Source organism: Eretmochelys imbricata, chromosome 3 (genome assembly GCF_965152235.1).
Source record: "Eretmochelys imbricata isolate rEreImb1 chromosome 3, rEreImb1.hap1, whole genome shotgun sequence".
NCBI lineage: Eukaryota > Metazoa > Chordata > Testudines > Cheloniidae > Eretmochelys > Eretmochelys imbricata.
The window spans coordinates 164,696,983-164,720,961 of NC_135574.1; the positions used below are offsets into that span (position 1 = coordinate 164,696,983).

Consider the following 23,979-nt stretch of genomic DNA (forward strand, 5'->3'; position numbering starts at 1 on the left):
CTGAAAATGTAAGGACTGATCCCTCAAAGCTACATTGTTAACATAAACAAATATAATTCATTATTTAGGCCATATGGCACATTAGGAGAAATGAACAACAGTCTGAGCACAAAAAGGCATTGGACGTTGCTTGCTCCAGCATCTATCAACAACAGAAATTCCATTCATCTTGTGTCTGAAGAGGTATGATGGTGACACTGAATCCCTATCGTGGTGGTTTCTGTTGAACTCATGCACATGTATAAAATGTTACTATCATCAATCATGGATAGGAAAAAAAAAGAAGTATATGGCTAGTTTAAGCCAAAAGCTTCTCCAAGGATCGGCATCCAAAGTCAGCACTACTTAATGTTTTCAATCACAGCAATATCTTCCGCTGCACAGTGAGGAGTCAAACCATTCATATAAATGCTGTCTGTCTTTGTTAGAGCAGGCAAGATGTCCTTCTCGCTGCAGAGGTGGTTGACTGACAGGGTTCTCTTGCAAGGGGTCAGATCTTGACTGTGGTTGACAGCGAGCTCTGCAGAGAGCTTCCTTTTGATGGAGGTAGCCCGTTGAAACTTGTCATAAATCTCCACACTTAGACGCCTGCGGGTTTCTTTGAACTCTGCCGTGACATTGGCTGTCCATTCGGCAGCGTGAGCTCTGAACTCTCCCACCTGCAACACACACAATGAAAGAGAAGGGGAGAGAAACACAACATGACTAGGCACTTCAAGGATGGTTTATATTCAGGACCCCAGAATGAATAGAGAACAAAACTGTTGCCCATTGGCACAACTCTTTTTTGGTTCAGGTTTACCTTTTGTTAAAAAAAAAAGTCTAGTTTCATAGAGTTATATTCTTTCATCCAAAAGGAAGACATATTAATACAACAAGAGCTAAGAATGACACTAAACACAACAACAACAAAAATCTATACAGTGAAAAATGTACAAGCTGATTTATATGGAATCAATAAGGGGAAGTTTCCTTTAAAAATGAGGTCCTGACAGTTGAGAACAACCCAGCTGGCCGGGGGGGTGTTGAATTCCCAGAAATCCAGACTGTGTTATGTATTGTTACCAGGGGAGATGTACAGGGTTATTTATGGACACACTTACTGTCTGTGTAAAGATCTCTGTGAAGCTTGCCACAGGATTTTCTAAATATAGATGGAAAGGGCTTTTTAAAGAAAAATGGCAGCTGCTTGTATTCTATTTTTAGCGCATGTTCAAAACAAGGATTAATGTAAGTGACAGTTTTAGTCAAGTCAGCAATATGCTTTGCTTTTTCTTTCCATTTCAACTAAGTCTGTTATTTCAAATAGAGAAAGGAATAGGATTACAATGTGGGACTCGAGGGCTGTCACTAATTATCCTGAAATGAAACCATGTCCACTAGTCAGAGAGCAGAGATGTTGTGGAGTCTCACAGCTCTATGATTCTATTGCCATTATGAAAATCCCTCCATTCTGATTGGCTACGGGAGGTGTTCTGATTTGCATAATGACTGCTATTTCTCAATTAGGAAATATGCAGATTCCTGCACTATGACTGGTTCCTGCTCTCAGCACTCCAAATGCATTTGCCAGGAACCAACACAGGGGCTGATCCACTCTCAGTGAAGACAGCAGTCTTTCAACCATGTTTCTCCTCAACTTTACACTCCGCTTAGCTTTCAGTATCAGCAGGCCTGAAGAACATGTGTGCGCACACACATGCATATGGGTGTGGGCAGGGGGTAGGGAGAGTCCAAAATTACCCTTTACTTCCCAGTGCCCAAAATGTTCAGCCTTTTGACCACTTGAAATAGGAAAGGCACTCTTTTTTGGAGAGGGGGTAAATGGAGCAAAGAAAAAGATAAGAGGATGGAGAGAAGTAAGGGAGATGGAAAGTGGGGGTGGTGAAAAAGGAGAGAAAAGCTTTTAAATATACTGTTACAAAACTTATTTTTTTTAAGGGAGCTGTGTGGAGGTTAGGGTTTCTTGCTAAGTAGCAAAGGCCTGGGAGGTGCTGAGGTGTAGCAATGGGAGGAAATGGATAAGAGGAGGGAGAAAATGTTTTCATATAAATACGTGGAGGGGGATTCCTCTAAATTTGGCAATAACCTTACACTGCGCTGATATGAACCTCAGCCTCTGACTTTATTTAACATTAACACACTGGCCTTTAACTGTACTTAGCCCAGGATACAGTTATTACACCAAGCAGAGAAAACCCTCCATTTCCCATTTAAAATAAATGAAGAGGACTCCTTGGAATGATTAGGTTGTTTTTCAGGGTTTTGTGTTTTTTGTTTTTTCAATTAAACTCAGGAACAGATATTTTTGGAGGTTATTTTTCCCTTAAATCTCCACTTTTCAGACTGTTTTAATGGTAAGTTAGGCTCAGAAAGGAGATGGTAGAGTAGACTAATGTAAATCCAAAGCATAACACATTAAAAGAATTAAACCACTTAAACAAATTACTCTAATTTGTAGTGCGGAGTCCCAGAATTTCAATCACTGGCAAACAAGCAGTGACAAGGTGAGCACATATTTGTTCACAAAAATCAAATGAAAATAAAGTCAGAGAAAGAAGAGGCTTTGCCTTTAAAATGATTATGTACATTAGCTCTGGAAGGTGGCCACAGGGCTATGTATATTTTGCAGTGCCGCTGGAAACGGAAACAGAAACACAATGGTGGTAAAAGTTATCAGCTCACGGAAGAATGATAAGGGGGTGTTTAATCCAGCTTTTCTTCTCATTGCACAAACAAAAAAGCCCCCAGATCCAAAGGTCATGTTATTAAATCTGCACATCATTCAACTTCAATAGAATTACACCAAAAATGAATGGGGCCTAATATGTATATTTTTAAAACAAGGATTCTTTTCAGTTTTGCATAGCAGTTTACGCTAGCTGAATAATTAATCAGTATTCAAGCCGGGCTAAAAGTAACACTGACATATGTACTTCAGATTTTAGAACAATAAAGCTTGTGATACCTACAGATTTTATCTGTGCCAGTACTTTTCTTAATTGTAAACAAGTAATGAAAAAAAAACCCCACCAGAACAATGAGCTAGATCCTCCCCTACATTAGGGCAGCTTTGCCCTACAGAACTGGTGTAAAGCTATCCTAAGAATGGCTTTCCCAACGACTAGAAGATCCCCTTGAGAAGGGGAATCCTTAGATGGCACAGAAAAAGCGTATGGGTTGTGTTATGATAATTGGCTCTACAAAGTTACCCTAAGATCCATTGTAAAAAGTATGTGAAAGTTCATAAGATGTTACAATAACCACAAATAATAGGTCAGTTGTTTACAATGATGAATGTTACAATAGATGCAAGAAAACCACACAGAGAAACGATTAGTCCAATCCAAATGGCCTACTGATATAAATCAAGGACTGTGGTGAGATTATACTTGGTAAACAAGACAATGTGGGAACAAAGTTACCTGTGCCAAATTTGTCCTTACAGAAATGGATTTAATTGGTGGACAAAACAATGAGGATATATGCCAACAGCTTTAATCCTTTTGGGACAGTTCATCCCCTAATGTGCCAGCATTCAACGCCTCTCAACTCTTCTAAAGGACTCACTTCCTGAGAGGAAGGCTGGCTGGCCTTGCTCTTGTTTAAGGAACTTTGTCTTCCCATTTAAGAGCTGAAAGTCATTATATTATCTTGACATCCAGTCTGCGGCGAACAGCAGAGAGGATAACAGAGGGAGTTTGCCTGGGATCTGTCTGAGAGGAGGTACGCTAAGGGATGCATTAGGGAGGCTGTGTTGGTGAGTATCTGAGGGTCTGTTGTGGGGACAGTTTGACCGTGTGCTTGACTGGTTGTTTGAAAAGTGTGAATTGGGAGTTCTTTGTTCCAGGTGAGCCTTGAGTGGGCCTGACTGTTATAAAAAGCCAGTCAGCTGAGTGGCGAACAGCAGAGAGGCTAACAGAGGGAGTTTGCCTGGGAGTTCGCCCGGGGAGAGCCCACTGAGGCTTACATCTTGCTGGCTTCTCCAAGCAGTTTCTACAACTCCTGAGGAAGCTCGTAGAAGGAAGGTAATATGGATGGGGAGCGTTCAGCTGTTGTGACCTGCACTGGATGTGCCATGTTAGTCTTTCTTCCACAGGACAGAAGCGACTTTGTCTGTACAAACTGAAAGCTGGTCTCCATATTGGAAGAGAAGGTTCAAGGTCTGGAGAAACAAATATTGACCCTGCGTTGCATAACACGAAATCTTCAGTTTCTCGACAGACATCAGGATATGGTTCTACAGGCACAATGTTCTGAAGATTCAGAGCAGGCTGTGCAGCGGGGACAGGAGGACAGTGAAGAAATTTGGCAGCATGTGACCTCCAGAAGAAGAAAGGGGAGCGTCCATGTACCAGCAGCACAGATACAGGTAAGCAACCATTTTCGTGTTCTCTCCACAGGTACTAATATGGAGAGTGGACTAGATAATACATCTGAGGGAAGGGAACAGAAGGAGACTCCGCCGATTGGAAGGCATGAAATGCACTGTCCTAGGGATGGGGGTTCCATGACCACCGCTCCGAAGAGGAGGAGGCAGGTGGTGGTGGTCGGGGACTCTCTCCTCAGCGGGACTGAGTCATCTATCTTCTGCCCCGACCGGGAAAACCGAGAAGTCTGCTGCTTGCCAGGAGCTAGGATTCACGATGTGACGGAGAGACTGCCGAGACTCATCAAGCCCTCGGATCGCTACCCCTTGCTTCTCCTCCATGTGGGCACCAATGATACTGCCAAGAATGACCTTGAGCGGATCACTGCAGACTATGTGGCTCTGGGAAGAAGGATAAAGGAGTTTGAGGCACAAATGGTGTTTTCATCCATCCTCCCCGTAGAAGGAAAAGGCCTGGGTAGAGACCGTCGAATCGTGGAAGTCAACGAATGGCTATGCAGGTGGTGTCGGAGAGAAGGCTTTGGATTCTTTGACCATGGGATGGTGTTCCAAGAAGGAGGAGTGCTAGGCAGAGATGAGCTCCACCTAACGAAGAGAGGGAAGAGCATCTTCGGAAGCAGGCTGGCTAACCTAGTGAGGAGGGCTTTAAACTAGGTTCACCGGGGGAAGGAGACAAAAGCCCTGAGGGAAGTGGGAACGTGGGATATTGGGAGGAAGCATGAGCAGGAGAACGCGAAAGGGGAGGGCTCCTGCCTCATACTAAGAAAGCAGGACAAACAGCAAGTTCTCTCAAGTGCCTATACACAAATGCAAGAAGCCTGGGAAACAAGCAGGGAGAACTGGAAGTCCTGGCACAGTCAAGGAATTATGATGTGATTGGAATAACAGAGACTTGGTGGGATAACTCACATGACTGGAGTACTGTCATGGATGGATATAAACAGTTCAGAAAGGACAGGCAGGGCAGAAAAGGTGGGGGAGTTGCATTGTATGTAAGAGAGCAGTATGACTGCTCAGAGCTCCGGTATGAAACTGCAGAAAAACCTGAGTGTCTCTGGATTAAGTTTAGAAGCGTGAGCAACAAGGGTGATGTCGTGGTGGGAGTCTGCTATAGACCACCGGATCAGGGGGATGCGGTGGACGAGGCTTTCTTCCGGCAGCTAACAGAAGTTACTAGATCACAGGCTCTGGTTCTTATGAGAGATTTCAATCACCCTGATATCTGCTGGGAGAGCAATACAGCGGTGCACAGACAATCCAGGAAGTTTTTGGAAAGTGTAGGGGACAATTTCCTGGTGCAAGTGCTGGAGGAACCAACTAGGGGCAGAGTTCTTCTTGACCTGCTGCTCACAAACAGGGAAGAATTAGTAGGGGAAGCAAAAGTGGATGAGAATCTGGGAGGCAGTGACCATGAGATGGTAGAGTTCAGGATCCTGACACAAGGAAGAAAGGAGAGCAGCAGAATACGGACCCTCGACTTTAGAAAAGCAGACTTTGACAACCTCAGGGAACTGATGGGCAGGAGCCCTTGGGAGAATAACATGAGGGGGAAAGGAGTCCAGGAGAGCTGGCTATACTTTAAAGAATCCTTATGGAGGTTACAGGGACAAACCATCCCGATGTGTAGAAAGAATAGTAAATATGGCAGGCGACCAGCTTGGCTTAACAGTGAATCCTTGCTGATCTTCAACACAAAAAAGAAGCTTACAAGAAGTGGAAGATTGGACAAATGACCAGGGAAGAGTATAAAAATATTGCTCAGGCATGCAGGAGTGAAATCAGGAAGGCCAAATCACACTTGGAGTTGCATCTAGCAAGAGATGTTAAGAGTAACAAGAAGGGTTTCTTCAGGTATGTTAGCAACAAGAAGAAAGTCAAGGGAAGTGTGGGCCCCTTACTGAATGAGGGAGGCATTAGTGACGGAGGATGTAGAAAAAGCTAATGTACTCATTGCTTTTTTTGCCTCTGTCTTCAAGAACAAGGTCAGCTCCCAGACTCCTGCACTGGGCAGCACAGCATGGGGAGGAGGTGACCAGCCCTCTGTGGAGAAAGAAGTGGTTCGGGACTGTTTAGAAAAGCTGGATGAGCACAAGTCCATGGGGCCGGATGTGCTGCATCCGAGAGTGCTAAAGGAGTTGGCGGGTGTGATTGCAGAGCCATTGGCCATTATCTTTGAAAACTCATGGCGATCGGGGGAGGTCCCGGACGACTGGAAAAAGGCTAATGTAGTGCCCATCTTTAAAAAAGTGAAGAAGGAGGATCCTGGGAACTACAAGCCAGTCAGCCTCACCTCAGTCCCTGGAAAAATCATGGAGCAGGTCCTCAAGGAATCAATTCTGAAGCACTTAGAGGAGAGGAAAGTGATCAGGAACAGTCAGCATGGATTCACCAAGGGCAAGTCATGCCTGACTAATCTAATTGCCTTCTATGATGAGATAACTGGCTCTGTGGATGAGGGGAAAGCAGTGGACGTGTTATTCCTTGACTTTAGCAAAGCTTTTGACATAGTCTCCCACAGTATTCTTGCCAGCAAGTTAAAGAAGTATGGGCTGGATGAATGGACGATAAGGTGGATAGAAAGCTGGCTAGATTGTCGGGCTCAACGGGTAGTGATCAATGGCTCCATGTCTAGTTGGCAGCCGGTATCAAGTGGAGTGCCCCAAGGGTTGGTCCTCGGGCCAGTTTTGTTCAATATCTTCATTAATGATCTGGAGGATGGCGTGGATTACACCCTTAGGAAGTTTGCAGATGACACTAAACTGGGAGGAGAGGTAGATACACTGGAGTGTAGGGATAGGATACAGAGGGCCCTAGACAAATTAGAGGATTGGGCCAAAAGAAATCTGATGAGGTTCAACAAGGAGAAGTGCAGAGTCCTGCTCTTAGGATGGAAGAATCCCAGGCACCGCTACAGACTAGGGACCAAATGGCTCCGCAGTAGTTCTGCAGAAAAGGACCTAGGTGTTACAGTGGACGAGAAGCTGGATATGAGTCAACAGTGTGCCCTTGTTGCCAAGAAGGCCAATGGCATTTTGGGCTGTATAAGTAGGGGCATTGCCAGCAGATCGAGAGACGTGATCATTCCCCTCTATTCGACATTGGTGAGGCCTCATCTGGAGTACTGTGTCCAGTTTTGGGCCCCACACTACAAGAAGGATGTGGAAAAACTGGAAAACGTCCAGCGGAGGGCAACAAAAATGATTAGGGGACTGGAACACATGACTTATGAGGAGAGGCTGAAGGAACTGGGATTGTTTAGTCTGCGGAAGAGAAGAATGAGGGGGGATTTGATAGCTGCTTTCAACTACCTGAAAGGGGGTTCCAAAGAGGATGCATCTAGACTGTTCTCAGTGGTAGCAGAAGACAGAACGAAGAGTAATGGTCTCAAGTTGCAGTGGGGGAGGTTTAGGTTGGATATTAGGAAAAACTTTTTCACTAGGAGGGCTGTGAAACACTGGAATGCGTTACTTAGGGAGGTGGTGGAATCTCCTTCCTTAGAAGTTTTTTAAGGTCAGGCTTGACAATGCCCTGCTGGGATGATTTAGTTGGGAATTGGTCCTGCTTTGAACAGGGGGTTGGACTACATGACCTCCTGAGGTCCCTTCCAACCCTGATATTCTATGATTCTATGATTCTTCAGCCCACCAGTTGGGATATCTAATTGCCAGCACCACAAAGGTACCTAAGATCCTGTATTGTATTCCCTTCCCTTGTGTTATTTCCTGCCCACTGTTTCTTTCCTTCTATCCTATCTCACTAATGTGGGTTTTCATCAAATCCCAAAGTCAACTATGCTGCATTCATCTAAACCTGCCTTGTCTAAGGAGAAAGGATCCAAACAGATGATAGCCCTGACTAAATCATAACTAACCGGAGTCCAAGCAGCAGGTGTTGTGGTCAATGTGCTAGCCAAAGCATCCACTCATAACTAACCAGAGGTGCAGCATTCCAAAAACATCAACAAAAGCCATATTTCACCTATCTTTTCTATCCTGTCTCTCCTCCACCTTGTGTCTGTCTGTTTGTTAAGAACAGGGTAAGTGAAGGCCCTTCACATCAGGGCTGAGAGTAAAATTAATCTTTTCCTTTTCATCAAAGAAAGGCTGTTCTGAAAATAAGAGACTCTGATACTTTAACTCCAAAAGGAGAGGAGACTTTGATAAGGTCTGAAGTTTGTTTTGTATAATCACTTAACCACAGTTTCAATATAAATCTTGTTTTACTTTCTTCTTCTTTGTCTGGGAGTGTGAGAGTTTAATCCGTAAATATTCAATTTGAATTAATGCTTTTGGGTGTTTGCCAAGTAACTAAGTAAAACCAAGGCCTCTGTTTAAAATTCACCCCAAAGCTATCTATCACTGTTTAATGTTGACCAGTGATGAGTTTATAAACACCTTGAACTCTTTAGGCCTTTGAGATCAATATCCATACAACAATTCCCATGCTGTCCCCACATCTTTGCATCTTCTCAGCTGTGTGAGTACTTCTCGGCTATAGCTAAGGATCTAGCCCAGATATTTCACTTTGAGACACATTGCTGACAAGTCACATTTCAAGGGATGTTGTCAAGATTGGTACATTTAAATTTAGACCTGCTGAACTAGCTTTGTTTTGATTACCATCCCTCTGCTCTGTCAGCCTGCTCCATTCTTATGCCCAGGCAAGCTACTGAAAGCCACAAGCATTCTGAACTGACCTACCCACCACCCTTTTAACCTCACTCTTATTTTTCTTCTATTGGCAGCTTCAGCTCTCTTCTCCCCACCCCCATGCTTTCCTCACAAATAACCAACTGGCTGTGCTGCTGGCACAACTAATTATTGGCAGTCCCGAAGACATGCTTTGTATTCACTATTCATGGCCACTCAGCGACATGCAGAGGACCATGCTATCTTCATAACACTTGGCCACTTGCTGTATTTTAACTGTTAGGCACATTAATTATTCAATGGGATTTTAAAAGTCTAGTTATTAGGTTATCTAATAATGAAATTCTAATAAAATCTCCTTTTTGGGGGCTAGGTGGTGTAATTGGTGAGGCTCTCCATAAATATCCCTTTGGAGACTTGGATTCAACTCCTGATTTAGATAATAAAAGACATGAATGTTGTGGTCTTATCATCTGCTCGTGTTTCAAAACTATCACACAGTTTGCCATAAATCAATTCTTATAAAATAAGAGAAAGAAGGATTGAAATGCAATGGTGCTGCACGGGGAAGCTGGAATAACCACTGCACAGGGAAGCTGGAATAAGTGCTGCGTGTCCTATGTCTGGCCCAAATTGCTGCTTTCAGCCCCTAACTTTTGTGGGCCCTGGAATGCACTTAAAGAAAATTTTTACCCTTTCAGAAAACAACATCTTTTACCATGTAACATTTATGGACTCGAGCTCAAGGGGTTATTGAAAGAGTAATGTGCAATTTCTAAAATTGCCAGAGCACATAAGCAACCTGCTCTTGTAATTTAATTCCTCCTCTGTTCATAATGACATTTCAATGAATGTTCAGGTTCTCTCAGTCCCCAAGGTATGACATTTCCTCATACTGCATTCAATTTTAGCTAAACTTGGGGTCTGGTAGCCACTTCATATCTGATGCTAAGTGATTGAAATGCCAGTTGTCTGCTGTTCAAAACCAAAAATATCTGCACATAAATTTCTACAGCAAGAACTGTTTACTTTTTCTTCAAGTCCCCTTGCCTCACAAAAATAGATTACTCTGCAGACTCCATAGGAGACATGTCTGCTTTTTTAATCAAATAATTCTGAACCATATGATACACTGATGAAGACTGCTAATCACTAACATGGAGTGCAAGGATTGGAATACGCACAATATTTCTTAAGTGCTGGTGAAAGGTATCGGAATGACAGCCCAAGACTCATCCACATAACAGATAGTACAAGTGCCAGCAGCCCAATATCTTCTTGCCAATAGAAACCTATGCTAGAACACCATCATTAAATGTGAGCAGTTCCAAGTCCAACCCCAAGTGTTTCTCTTTTTCTACAGAGGCAATCAAAAATAGATTTGGGAGGAGTTAAACATCCTCATTCATCTCAGTGGAGTATTAACTCTAGAGCATTATGATGGCAATTTAAATGTCAACAACTAACTTTTCTGATAGTTTTAAAGAAAAAAATATCCAGCTATCTTGTGACTGTGGCTAAGTCCTGAATTTGTGCACAGAGTATCTCTAACCCCAGATCAGGCATTCAGGTTATAGGTAGTTGCAACTTTTCTTTTAACCTCTCTGATCTGTATAAGCAATGTGCACTCATTTAGAATTTACAATTTATACTTAATGTGGTAATTTACGTATTCAGTACTACTTAATTCGCTTTTAATAGGAATTTTCAAACACTGCTTGTTTGCTTTGGGCTCTCCTGATCATGGACCTTTATGCTATTATGTTTCCTGACCCAACAGACACCACAGTCCCACAAGTCTTTCCATAGCAACTTCAAATGTAGCATCAGATTCTTCCAGAAATATGGTAATGCACTTATCATGGAACAGGAAAGAGCTCACTATCCTGAATAATGGAATTCATATTGAACCAGATACGCTTCTCTTGAAGAAAGACCATCAATCTGCCTAAAGTGAAAATATCAATCTCAATTGGTTATAACATAATGTGGAATATTCTCTAACTTACAAATCTCTGACACATTTATCAGATAATATAAAACAGTTAGCCACCATTTTAGTGTGACACACCTAAAATACATGAACTTCCCTGTTCAGTAACGAAACAGACCTTTGCACAGACCTTTTGCTGATGCTACTATTAGACAGGCATGCAGGATTTGGCAGGACTAGGGAAAGTCCCCAACAGCATTAGAGTGGGCTAGTGGTTAGATTAAGGAAGTCAAACCCATTACCAAGAAGCCATGAAGATAAATGGAAGTGCCCTGAAATGGCTTGAGTCATTACAAGCAGCCGTCCCTGCACCTCCGGAGTCCTTTCATTTGGAGTGCCACAAGGCTTAGTCCTCAACACCATCCTAATCAATTTCTACACAAAACTGTTGGGGGGATGGTGAGAGAGCATGGGCTACAATACATCAGTACCCCGTATGTCAAATGTAATCAGCACCCTCTTCCAGCTTTCTCAACACTTATCTAAGATCAGCACCTCCATGACGTTTCATATAGCCTACGGCCAGAAGGGAGCATCTGGCTTTTTAACACAGGCAAGACTGAGATGATGCTACTGGGACGGAAAGCACTTTGAATAGGGTGACCAGAGAACAAGTGTGCAAAATCGGGACGGGGGTGGGAGGTAATAGGCTTCTATATAAGAAAAAGCCTCAAATATCGGGACTGTCCCTATAAAATCGGGACATCTGGTCACTCTAACTATGAAGGACTTGTGTCTCTATAATTTCCCCCGCTATGTGGGACCTTTACCCTCAGATTCTCAGGTTTGTCTGCAGCCTTGCGATCCTTTGGGACTCCTCATTGCAATAGGTGCCCAAACAACCACAACAAATCACAATCAACAAAAATTCCTGCTTCCATCCAGCAATACTGAGTCCCATTCTATTAGACAGCGATCTGACCACAGCAAGGCATGCATTCATGACCTCCAAGCTTGATTCAGTCGTACTAGGAATGAAACTAAACACAATAAGAAAGCTCTAGTTGGTACAAAGCACATTAACCGATCTTCTTAGTGACACAGATTACTGTGAGCACATCACCCAGGTGTTCTGTTCTTTCCTCTTGCAGAGAGTTAAATTCAAAACCTCTCTCCTGATATTAATAGCCCTTTATCAAACTGATCCTAAGCACCTGAAAGGTTGCCTCTCCTTCTGCAACTATGACTTCCAATAACAGTTCCTATGTCCCACTGGAACTATGAAATTGTTAAAAAATAGCACAGGAGTTGCGAGAGACTTTGGAACTCCCTACCAGAAGAGGCAAGAATGACTATGGACCTTTCCACTTTCAGAAATAAATGCAAAACTCATCCTTTGACATAGCTTTCCCACTACAAGTTCATTCTCTCTCTCTCTCACACACACACACACAACCCCTATAATCTTAGCAAACAATTTACTTCTATTTACAGGGAAGGAAGGGAGATATCACTATTTCTAATTAAGATGCACTCAACTACTGTGATAATGGATGCTATATAAGGAGATAGATAAGTCCTATGTATCATAGGAGAGGAAAAAGGAAATTTTATAGTAAGTATTTCTATTTACTTTGTTTGTTTTTCCTTGACAGCTGTACTTTTACATTATTTTCTTTGGCTTGTGCATTTTAATCATTTTCCTAAAGCTACTTTAAGCCAAAAATAGGAATTAAATAACAATTTGGTGGGCTGGGGCTGGAGATATCCCCCTATTAATTCTGTAGAGAAATATGTGAAGCCTGGTTTACAGATATTCTTAAAGCACATGCTCCCAAGTCTGTAATGTCTGACAATTACCACTAATACATTCCTCCCAAGCATTGCAATTTCATTTTTCCCTGAGGTGAACTCTTCTTCAAAATAAAACTTTGAATTAATCTCTCTTGGACACAGTAGTCTGAGTCAAAACTAGAAAGAGTATGAAAGTGTCACATTGTCCTCGCAAAAGAGGAGAGTACATCATGTTTTGTCTTTGGAGAAACTCTTATGCAATATTCTCAGAAACTGTACAGTTCAGCTCTTTTTTTTAAATGTAATTCATATAGATAGGAAACAAGGCAACAGGGCAATTGTTGGGTGGGTTGATACATGGCATGAGCAGCAGAGCTGGCCTATTTCCTCCCCTACAGCTCTTCTGGCCTCTGGGCATTACTGCACTGAACTAACTTAGTGCACAGCAACAACCTTAGCCACATACAGAAGTTACTACTGCCCCTCTGTTACAAAGAGGGGTCCTCTTCAAGGCTCACGCTGCTGAAAGGCTCTTTGGGCTTCCTGGCTCTCTTTTCCATCTTTCTCACTATCTGTCCTCCTATCTCTCCTCAATGCCACTACCCCACCAAAGTAGCTTCTTCTAGACTTCTGTCTGTCATTCCCCACAATGATGGGGGAATTATTACTAATTATTACTATATATTACTATTGTATTATGATAGTGCCTAGCAATCCCAGCCAAGGATCAGGGCACCATTGTGCTAGATGCTGTACAGAGATGTAATGCAACCAAGGACAATTCCTGCCCCAGTAAGTTCATAATTTACAGTTCAAATAGTATGCAACAGGAGGCTAAAGCAAAATGATGCTATAAGAAAATGAACAGAATTGAGGAGAAAGATAGAAGTCATCAACTAGGTCAATCTAGCTGGGAGTGATTTGCATGCATTACAGCAAAAGAAAGTATTAAGGAGAGATTTGAAAGTGGAGTGGCTCTACAGATCTTCAAATCCCTTCCAGTCTCCTAACCACCCTCTACCCACTCCTTGTCATACACTGGATGTTTGCTGCTGATTTATATAAAATGCTTCATGTAAAAGAGGAGACTCTGACATCTATTTTTCCGTACTTCCATTGACGTATAGATTTGTGACTACCCATTGTAATGCTTCAGAATATGTCAATTTGTAATATTCAGGAAGGTTGGTTTTTGACGGTAAAACAAACCTGACCATGTAAAGCCATATGCACAGGTTGTCACTGGCTCAATATCTACAGGGGGCTGAATGTTTGGAGATGCAGGTTTTAGAACAGGGGTAGTCAACAGGCAGACCTTTGGCCAAATCCAGACCACTAGATGCTTTTGAATGGACCCTGAAATCTTTTTATTTACTTATTATCATTATTGTTATTGCAGTGTGAAAAATGGTTCTCTGGAGTCTGGACGTTGACTTTATCTTGACCAAAAAATTTGGACCTTGATAAAAAATAAGACTGCCCCTGTTCTAGAACCAAATTTTCAAGAAAATTATGAAGGCACTGTCCCCCTCCCATAGGACAGTGAGAGACGGGAAATACTCCAGAGAGATTTATTTTGGCTGGACTGGGCTTCTGTTTGGACATTCAATAATTTCTTTGCTCCCAATAGTATTCAGCAATCATGCAGCACTTTACATTTTCATAGCACCATATAAGCTTTAACTAATTGACGCTCAAGTGCTACTTGTTGAAAATTTTAGTGCATGCCCAAGTAAGAGTTTTAAAGATGTGGCTCACTTCCTTCTTTTTGATGGAAACAATTTCCTTCTCTCTCAGACAACGCACAACCGCAATGATGATGAGACCTACGAATGTTTATAAAAAATAAAGCCAGCTTCAATTACCTACAACATTATGCCAGGGAAGAGAACCATCAAAAGTGAGCCAATGTATTAAGGGGACACAAGGATCATGTAACTGAGTAGTGGATAATAGAGAGTTCAGTTTATTGTGCAAGCATTTCTCACAGAAGAATCCCAATATTACATTATCAGTGGCTAAATCTTAACTTTTAATGTCAAGATTTACTTGATCCTTTGACCCTTTGAGTTATAGTCATCTCTGGTTTAATTCCATTGACATGGAGTGGAATTATACCAGGAATTGATTTGGCCCATAGCTTTGGGACTTAAAATCCTAAAAACTGGAAAGTGCTTTATTTTTAAAAATAGAGTATGGATACTATTGGGGAAAGATATCAAAAGGGTATTCGAGAGACATGGTCATATCTTTTACTGGCTCATGAATAAAGTACATGCATTTAACACCTTTCATTTGGAAGGCTCCCCAGGCACTTGATAGCCATGCAATGCCAATTTGCCAGAGAAGGCGGGCACCTCCCAGAGCATGTATGGCAGTTAGGCACACAGCAGGTTGCCCAACAATAGCGGAAAGCGATTTGGAAAGCTAAGGATCCCTTTTCTCATTAAAAGATGTCACAGGAGCTTCAGGAGCCACACAGAATACTAAAAAGGGGTACTAAAGTTTCACTCCAAAAGTACTAGACTCCGTTTATTGACATTGGAAGGCTGAAGGACTAAATCAATCCTACTGGAATTTGAACCCGTGGTTACAGAGAGCTATTCTCAACTCTGTCACAAAACCATGGCTAACTTCAAGTTTCTTATGTGCTCATTAGCATGACTTTGCAACTGAAAAAGCACACTGAGCTTATGAGTCAATTATTGTCTCTCCCCTATGGGATTTAAGTTAACACACTAGCCTTCCACTTCTGGAGACCTGGGTTTCACTATGCTCCTAGCCATATTCTAAAAATGTTTGCTGTCTGCGGCTGCTACGGGGTGACAATTTCCACAGAACCGCCAAGGAACACAGATTCTTCTGGTGAGTGACCTTAAGCTCAGGAGCTAGAACTTTGCACAAATATTCAAGGTAATTTCTGCTGACTAATGCTGGAAGGTAGATACAGCTAACTCCAAGCAGGATAATAGAAGAGATTTGAGTGTCTCTCTGAGGCAGAAGGAACACAGAGCTGGGATTGAGAGAAAACCCTAAAAACAGCCTACTTGGGTGAGAAAGATCATCCATGGCTTTTTCCTTAAGTTATCAATAAAGTCAAACAAACTCCAGATAAGCAGTAAACCTGGACTATATATGCTGTGTGCATACTCTCTTCAGAACAGGGTGGGAACAACAGCTGATTACAAATACCTATATGCTGAGAAGTTGAAAAGAATGATTTCCATGAGCTATCTAGCAGTAGAATAGTTCAATGTCTAAAAATAATCCTTATGTGCTTACTCATATTTAACTTTCTGAAAAAGAACTTAAGGGATAAAAGAATACAGTAACAGTGAGTGGTTGTGTGTTTGAAACAGAAAGAGGCATGTTATATATTAAGTAACATTCCAGAAGAGGGCAGCTATTGGTTGAACATGACTTCTTCATTTCCACAATAAAGGGAAACATTAGCTAATAAGAGGAACATGAGCACAGGACAACTATTAAATGATTAATATCATTTATTTATTTTTATTTTTAAAAACTAAAAGGGTAATCACTGAGAGATCTCATATGAAAGATGTTCTTTGGCGATGAAGGTCACAAGTAGAGCTGGCTGGAATGTTCCAACTATTTGTTTTTTTATGCATTTAGTGAAAAAAAGATTTGACAACACCAAAACAATTTGTGAATTCGGACTGATTTCACAAATGTGTTTTGGTTGAGAACAACTTTAAAAAAACCATTAGACTCAAAACAAAACATTTTTGACTTTTCTATTTGCCAAAAATTTAGGCCTGAAACAAGTTTTTTTTTTTTAATTCCCAGCAAACTGAAATATCCATTATTTGCATAGGTTCAAATCCTGACCCCTCGCAGGTGGTAGAGGCCAATGGTTAGGCACTGTGGCGCGTGCTTACTACACTAATCATAACTAAGGCTCTGTGTTTATTATGGATTCCGTGACTTTCTGTGACCTCTGTGACTTCTGAAGCAGCCCGGAGCAGCTGGCCTGGGAGCCACCTGAGCAGCTCAGGCAGCCCCTGGGCCAGTTGCACTGGCTGCTGCTGGGGCAGTCTCAGGCCCCCCTGCACCCCAGCACAGAAGTTTGGGGGGGACCTCAAGATTGGGGTGTGGGGCAGTGCTTACCTGGGGGGGGCTCCCCAGAAGGGGGCTCCCCTCCCTCAGCTCCTAACTCCACATGCTGCCTCCGCCCACAGGCACTGCCCCCACAGCTCCCATTGGCTGCGGTTCCCAGCCAATGGGAGCTGCAGAACCAGGGCTTGGGGCAGAGCGGCGGCAGTACATGGAGCAAGTAGCTGGGGTCCCCACTTCTCAGGAGCTGTGAAGGGAACCTGCCCCAGCCCTGCCAACCCGCCACCCCTGGTCCCCAAGCAGCCACGGTGTCCCCTGGGCCACAATTCCCTCCCCCGAGTACCTGCGGTGTTTCCCTGGCCATGCCCCTCTAGCACCCCAGCCCCCCCCCCCCCCCATGAACACCTGAGGTGCTTCCATGGACCATGCCCCCTCTTAGCTGCTTCCTGCACCTGTGCTCCCCCAGCACCCACCACACCCCCTGGGCTGTTCCCCCAGCACCCGTGGCACCCCCAGGGCCACCCCATACAAGTTTTAGTCAGGGCTATATAGTAAAAGTCATGGACGTGAATTTCTGTTTACTGCTAATGACCTGTCCATGACTTTTACTAAAAATACCCTTGACTAAAATGTAGCCACAGTCATAACTACCTTGCTGTTACCTTGTGGTCTCCCCTTCTGTTTGCTGTATAAACCAGCAGTCTTGCTTTATATTTAGAAACAATAAGTGAAGCAGGGACAGTCTTTTCATTATACAGATATACAGCACTTAGCACAATGAGGTCCTCATAGTTGATTGGGGCCTCTAGGCACTACCACAATACAAATATTAAACAACAATATCATCACCACCACAACAAAAACACCTCAGGCCTGATTCTGGTTCCTGGCTCTGGCTCTTTTGTGCTCCAGCATTTCTAGGGGATGGAGAGAGCTGGTCCATACCACTCACCTTTTCTTTCCCCTTACCCAGATTGAGGGGGCCATTCCTGCATGGGCCATGAGCACGAGATGGCCAGAGACAGTGCTCTCCAATGATCACAGATGTCTAGGGGACTGCTCTAGTCAGCATAAGTTAGAGTAGTTCTTAGGCTGCTCTAAGGTATGCTGGGACCTGGTTTGGCCTCTGGTCAGGATGAGGATGAAAAGAGTGGAAAAATAGCTTAGAATCATCTTGCCATCTATTCCAGGTCATGCACAAGGCACAACTCAGTTGTTCTAGGGCTCAGTAGACTATGAGCCCGAGGAGTGTCCCTGAACTAGATGAACAGACTTCTTCATAGAATATCAGGGTTGGAAGGGACTTCATGAGGTCATCTAGCCCAACCCCCTGCTCAAAGCAGGACCAATCCCCAATTTTTGGCTCAGATCCCTAAATGGCCCCCTCAAAGATTGAACTCACAACCCTGGGTTTAGCAGGCCAATGCTCAAACCACTGAGCTATCCCTCCCCCCATCTTCATGTTATGTGCACTTCATTGCATTTCGTAGCTATGTTCTCTTTGTGACAGGTGCTCAGTACAGGAGCAATGTATGGTGGACTGCACTGAGCATTTCATAATTAAAACCAGAATCTACAGCACTATAACCCAAAATCGGGAAATATTGTTTTGAGAAGGGGGAAAAGGCCAAATTCCACTCAGAATCAATTCTGCCAGATCGCCACTAATGGTTAATGATACCAATACTCCTGCTCACTTAGCTAATTGCCACTCTTTTTTGAATCTCTCATTAATAAAAATCTCTTTTCCACTGATCCTGTTAGCATTGTCTGACCTATTTGGTATATGGAGATGGTCACTGTCATCCAGTATGAAAATTACTACTTCAGGGACATATGCAAAAGAGACAAAATATCCATTCTAATCATTAAAAAAAATTCCATTGCAAATTTTTTCCAGGATATGAAATTTATCAGCTAAGTGGAGTAGATTTAGAAAGTTTTCAAAGTGCATGGCACCATAGAGCAATAGCCATCCAGTTAATACTTTTCATTCATAACACCACACAAAATGTATGAGAGGGGAACTGTATCTCAAATAGATTTTTTTAAAATGCAGTTGTTGGATTAGTACATCTGAGCAAAGGCATCTGGATATATTTTCTGCCAGAACCATTTATGAGTTTAACAGTGCTTTGGGCCTCTCTAACATCTGATTCAAATATAAACGCCTAGAAACTATTGCCTTTCTGAATGCAGCACTTCTCTATAAAACACACCTCACCCAATATCCTGGATTGACTGAACAGACTCTTGGATGTGCCAGCTACAGTGAAGCACACTCCTACTCAAGATGCAAAAGCATTCGACAAAGGCTCTCATTCTTTCACAAAATAATACTAGAATTCATAACTATAAAGAGATAAGGGATTTATTAACTAAAAGTGACCTGTTTTCCCCTTTTCCTCTCATAATAATCCATTCCTCATTCTAAAAGAAGAACATGTTATCAAAAGCTGTGCACTTCCCAATTGTTACTTACATTTTGAGAGAGAAATTCAAGCTGGGCTAAAGTCATCACTGGTGTAACTGCACTGACTCGAACATTTACAGTAGCAATGAATTTGTCCCATTATACAGCACTGTGCAATTGGAAAATATTTAGGAGTCATTCAGCAAAGACTACTTCTGCATCGCCTTTCAGTTTTTTCATGGGTCTCCTAAAATTTAAATATTTGACATCTATGTCATAATATCATCATCCATTTGTATTCCAGTGGTGTCCAGAGGCCCCAGATGAGATTAGGCCACAAAGCGCTAGATGCTTTACATACACATAGTAATAGACATCACAGTGCAAATGTACAAAAGGTAGAATCTCCTATTTTTTGAGTGTTTGACTTTGCAACCTTTTCTTATAGTTTTTTGTTCATTATATCTTTTCACACACCGAAGTTAATGCAAGATTCCTCACTATAGTACATTTTCTACTCAGACCTAGTCCAATTATACCATTACTGAAGTATAGGGTCTCTCACCACTCCGTAGAGAAGTTTACTCCACAGACTAATTATCCTTGTAATTAGGAAATCTTCTATGATATTCAGCTTAAATTTACCCCTTTGTTCACCTTTCGCTCCAACTTATTTTTGCAGAGCTGTCCAGTTCTGTCCAGTTCCATTTGTGAAACTTTATGCAAATTATTTGCAAAGATACGAATTAGCTCACTGCATAATTTACATATTTTCAAGTAGTTTGTATATGACCATAACCTTCAATTTACCTAAAGATGCACAAAAGGTGGTAGCTGTGGTAGGCAGTTAGATGATGAAGGAAGCCTTGGGAATAGGTGGGTGTCGGGTAGGGCTGTCTGAGGGGAGGAAGCCAGGGCATGTGGGTTTATGAGGCTGTTTGGGTGAAAGATGAGGGTGGATGGGGGCTACCAGAGGGTCTGGGTGGAAGAAGCTGGAGAAAACTGGGAAGTAGCTAAGGGAAGTTGTGTTTCTGGGGGTGTCTAGGCACAAAACTGGTAAGGGAGGTTGAGTGAATCTAGGCATAGCTAAAGGAAGGTGGATTTGTGGGGGTGTCCGGGTGAAGCAGGGAGAAGATGGAGGAGAAATGAGTTTGTGGTGTTGTCCAGTGAGATAGCTGGCTGACTAGTGATTGGCTGAGTGGTAGCTAGGTAACCAAGGATGTAGCTGAGTAGAATGGGAATAAACTGGGGGCTAACACAATGCCCAGAGGGAAGATGGGGGCAGCAGGATGGAGTTGCTGAGGGTTGGGCAGATGGGAGTGTCTGGGGAGGAAGCTGGGCTGGTTCACCTGTGGGTAGTACAGCCTCCCCCCACCCGCATCCCTGCCACTACAGCCTCCATGTTCTCCTGCTATCAACGCTGTCACTAGCCTGCTCCACACCAGCTCCTCAGATGCAGCAGGGGAAGCAACAATATAGAAGCTATTTAGGCCACTGTGGTGCCTGCTCAGCTGGCATCGCTGGCGTGGGGAGGGAGAAGGGGGGCTCATAATTGCAACCCATTTCTGCAGACCAATAGAATGCGAGACATTCAGTCTGGGCTGCAGGAATACATGAGTGGTGGCCTGCATGAGTGTCGTGACCCTTGGCACGGCTGCACGAGATATAACCATTAAAGGAAGATAATCTGCTTCATTAACAAACACTGGATATGCCCTAGATTTCATTAAATTCATAAGTTCAAAGGCCAGAAGGGACCATTATGATCATCTAATCTGAGTTTCTGCATAATACAGGCCATAGAATTTCACCTGCATTGAGCCTATAACTTCTGCTGAGCTTAGGGTGACCAGGTGTCCTGATTTTGTAGGAACAGTCCTGATTTTGGAGGCTCTTATATAGGCACCTATTCCCCCCACCCCCGCATCCTGATTTTTTACACTTTCTGTCTGGTCACCCTAGCATAGCTACAGGTTTATATTTTAGAAAGACATCCAATCTTGATTTAAAGAATGCCAGTGATACAGAATCTACCATAGCTCCAGACAAGTTGTTCCAATGCTTAACTACCCTCACTCCTAAAAATGTGTGCCTTATTTCTAGTCTGAATTGGTCTAGTTTCAGTTTCCAGCCATTGTACTTTAGGCTAGCAGACACACATGTAGCAAAGTACTCTCTGCTATCCTCTCCCCTTGTGGGTACTTACAGACTGTTTTCAAGTCACCTCGTAACTTTATCTGGAATAAGCAGAATAGATTGACTTTTTTACATCTCCAACTCTAAAGCATATTTTACAAACCTGAAATAAGTTCTGTAACTCTTTTCTGAACCCTTCTTAATTTTTCTACATCTCCTTTGAAGTGTGGAGCACAGAACTGGATGGGACTAGAAGCAGTATTCCAGTCATGGTCTCACTAATATTGTCTGTAAAGATACCATTTCCTTTTTCCTACTCGGTCTTCTTCTGTTTACAGCGATGGATTGCGTTAGCCCTGTCTACCACAGCGCTGCACTGGGAGCTCATGTTCAGCTGGTTATTGACCACAACTGCTAAGTATATTTCAGATTCACTACTTTCCAGAAACAGTCCTATATCATGTGAGTGAGACCTACACTTTTTGTTCTTAGATGTATGATCTTTTATTTGACTTTATTAAAACACACATTCATATGAGCCCAGCTTACCCTGTATCCATTTGTAGAACTGACCTGACTTTATATATATGTTTACCATTTCACCAATTGTTTTGGTCATCTGCAAACTTTACCATCAATTATTTTATATTTTCTTGCAGATAATTGAAAATGCTGCATAACAGGTGATATTTCCTTGAAAAGAGTCCCAGCCTTTCCATTATTTTGAAAGAAACAAATATAGAGTAATATACCACTTAAGATCAAAATTTATTTTTTGTCCTTGTAACATACTACATACTTATGTAAATATACTCCCAGTGACAAATTGCTTTTATTCATAGATTCCAAGGCTAGAAAGGACAACTGTGATCATCTAGCCTGATCTCCTGGATAATAAAGGTCATAGAACTTCCCCCAAAATTCCTAGAGCATATCTATTAGAAAAACATCCAAACTTGATTTAGAATTTGTCAGAGATGGAGAATTCCAATAGTTAATTACCCTCACTGTCGAAAATGTATGCCTTATTTCCAGTCTGAATTTGTCTAGCTTCAAGTTCCAACTATCAGATCTCATTAAATCTTTGTCTGCTGGACTGAAAAGCCCATTATTAAATGTTTGCTCCCCATGTAGATATTAAGACAGTAATCAAGTCACCTCTTAACCTTCTCTTTGTTAAGCTAAATAAATTGAGCTTTTTGACTCTATTACTATAAGGCATGTTTTCCAGCCCCTTAATTATTCTTGTGGCTCTTCTCAGAACCCTCTCCAGTTTATCAACATCCTTCTTGAATTGTGGGCACCAGAACTGAACACAATATTTCAGGAGCAGTCACAGCACTGCCTAATACAGAGATAAAATAACCACTCTACTCCTATTCAAGATTCCGGTTTATGCATCCCAGGATCACAATAGCTCTGCTGGCTGCAGCATCACATTGGGAGCTCATGTTCAGCTGATTATGCACCAAAACACCCAAATCTTTTTAGAGTCACTTTTTCCCAGGATAGAGTCCCCCATTCTGTAAGGATGGCCTACATTCTTTGTTGCTAGATGCATACATTTACAGTTAGCCACAGTAAAATGCATATTATTTGCTTGCGCCATTTACCAAGCAGTTCAGATCTCTCTGGATCAGGCTACCTGTGCTCTTCATTATTTACCACTCTCTCACTTTTTGTCATCTGTAAAATTGATCAGCAATGATTTTATGTTTCCCTCCAAAAAAATGTTAAATGGCATAGAGCCAAGAACCGATCCCTGCAGGACCTTACCAGAAACATACATGCCTGATGACGATTTCTAGCTTACAATTTGGAGACCTATCAGATAGCCAATTTTTAATCCATTTAATGTGTACCATGTTAATTTTATAATCAGAATGTCATGTGGTACCAAGTTAAATGCCTTACAGAAGCCAAAGTATATGACATCAATGTTATTACCTTTATCAACCAAACCTGTAAGCTCATCAACAAACAATATCGTTAATTTGACAGGATATATTTTTCATAAACCCATGTTGATTTGCATTAATTACATTCATAGAAGATTAGGGTTGGAAGAGACCTCAGGAGGTCATCTAGTCCAACCCCCTGCTCAAATCCCCAATTTTTGCCCCAGATCTCTAAATGGCACCCTCAAGGATTGAACTCACAACCCTGGATTTAGCAGGCCAATGCTCAAACCACTGAGCTATCCCTCCCCTCAGTAAGCTAGGCCTTAAAAACCTCTAAGGATGGAGATTCCATCACCTTCCTAGGTAACCCATTCCAGTGCTTCACCACCCTCCTAGTGAAATAGTGTTTCCTAATATCCAACTAGACCTCTCCCACTGCAACTTGAGACCATTGCTCCTTGTTCTGTCATCTGCCACCACTGAGAACAGTCTAGCTACATCCTCTTTGGGACCCCCCTTCAGGTAGTTGAAGGCTGCTATCAAATCCCCCCTCACTCTTCGCTTCTGCAGACTAAATAAGCCCATTTCCCTCAGCCTCCCCTCATCAGTCATGAGGACATTAACCTCCTTTAATTCCGTATTAGTTGAGCCATGTATCAGCATCTTGTAACTTTTAACATTTATTA

The 23,979-nt window shown here is 42.4% G+C and overlaps 1 protein-coding gene across 1 annotated transcript in view; it reads right to left on the reverse strand.

Annotated features, from left to right (window-relative positions):
- Positions 1-341: 341 nt before the first annotated feature.
- The window catches only part of KCNK2 (potassium two pore domain channel subfamily K member 2), a gene marked incomplete at its 5' end in the record, with an annotated part of 121,304 nt that continues 97,666 nt past the window's right edge, over positions 342-23,979 (reverse strand). The window contains one exon of the mRNA XM_077811947.1: positions 342-659. Coding sequence (XP_077668073.1) covers positions 342-659 — 318 coding nt within the window. The remainder of the gene's footprint in view (positions 660-23,979) is intronic.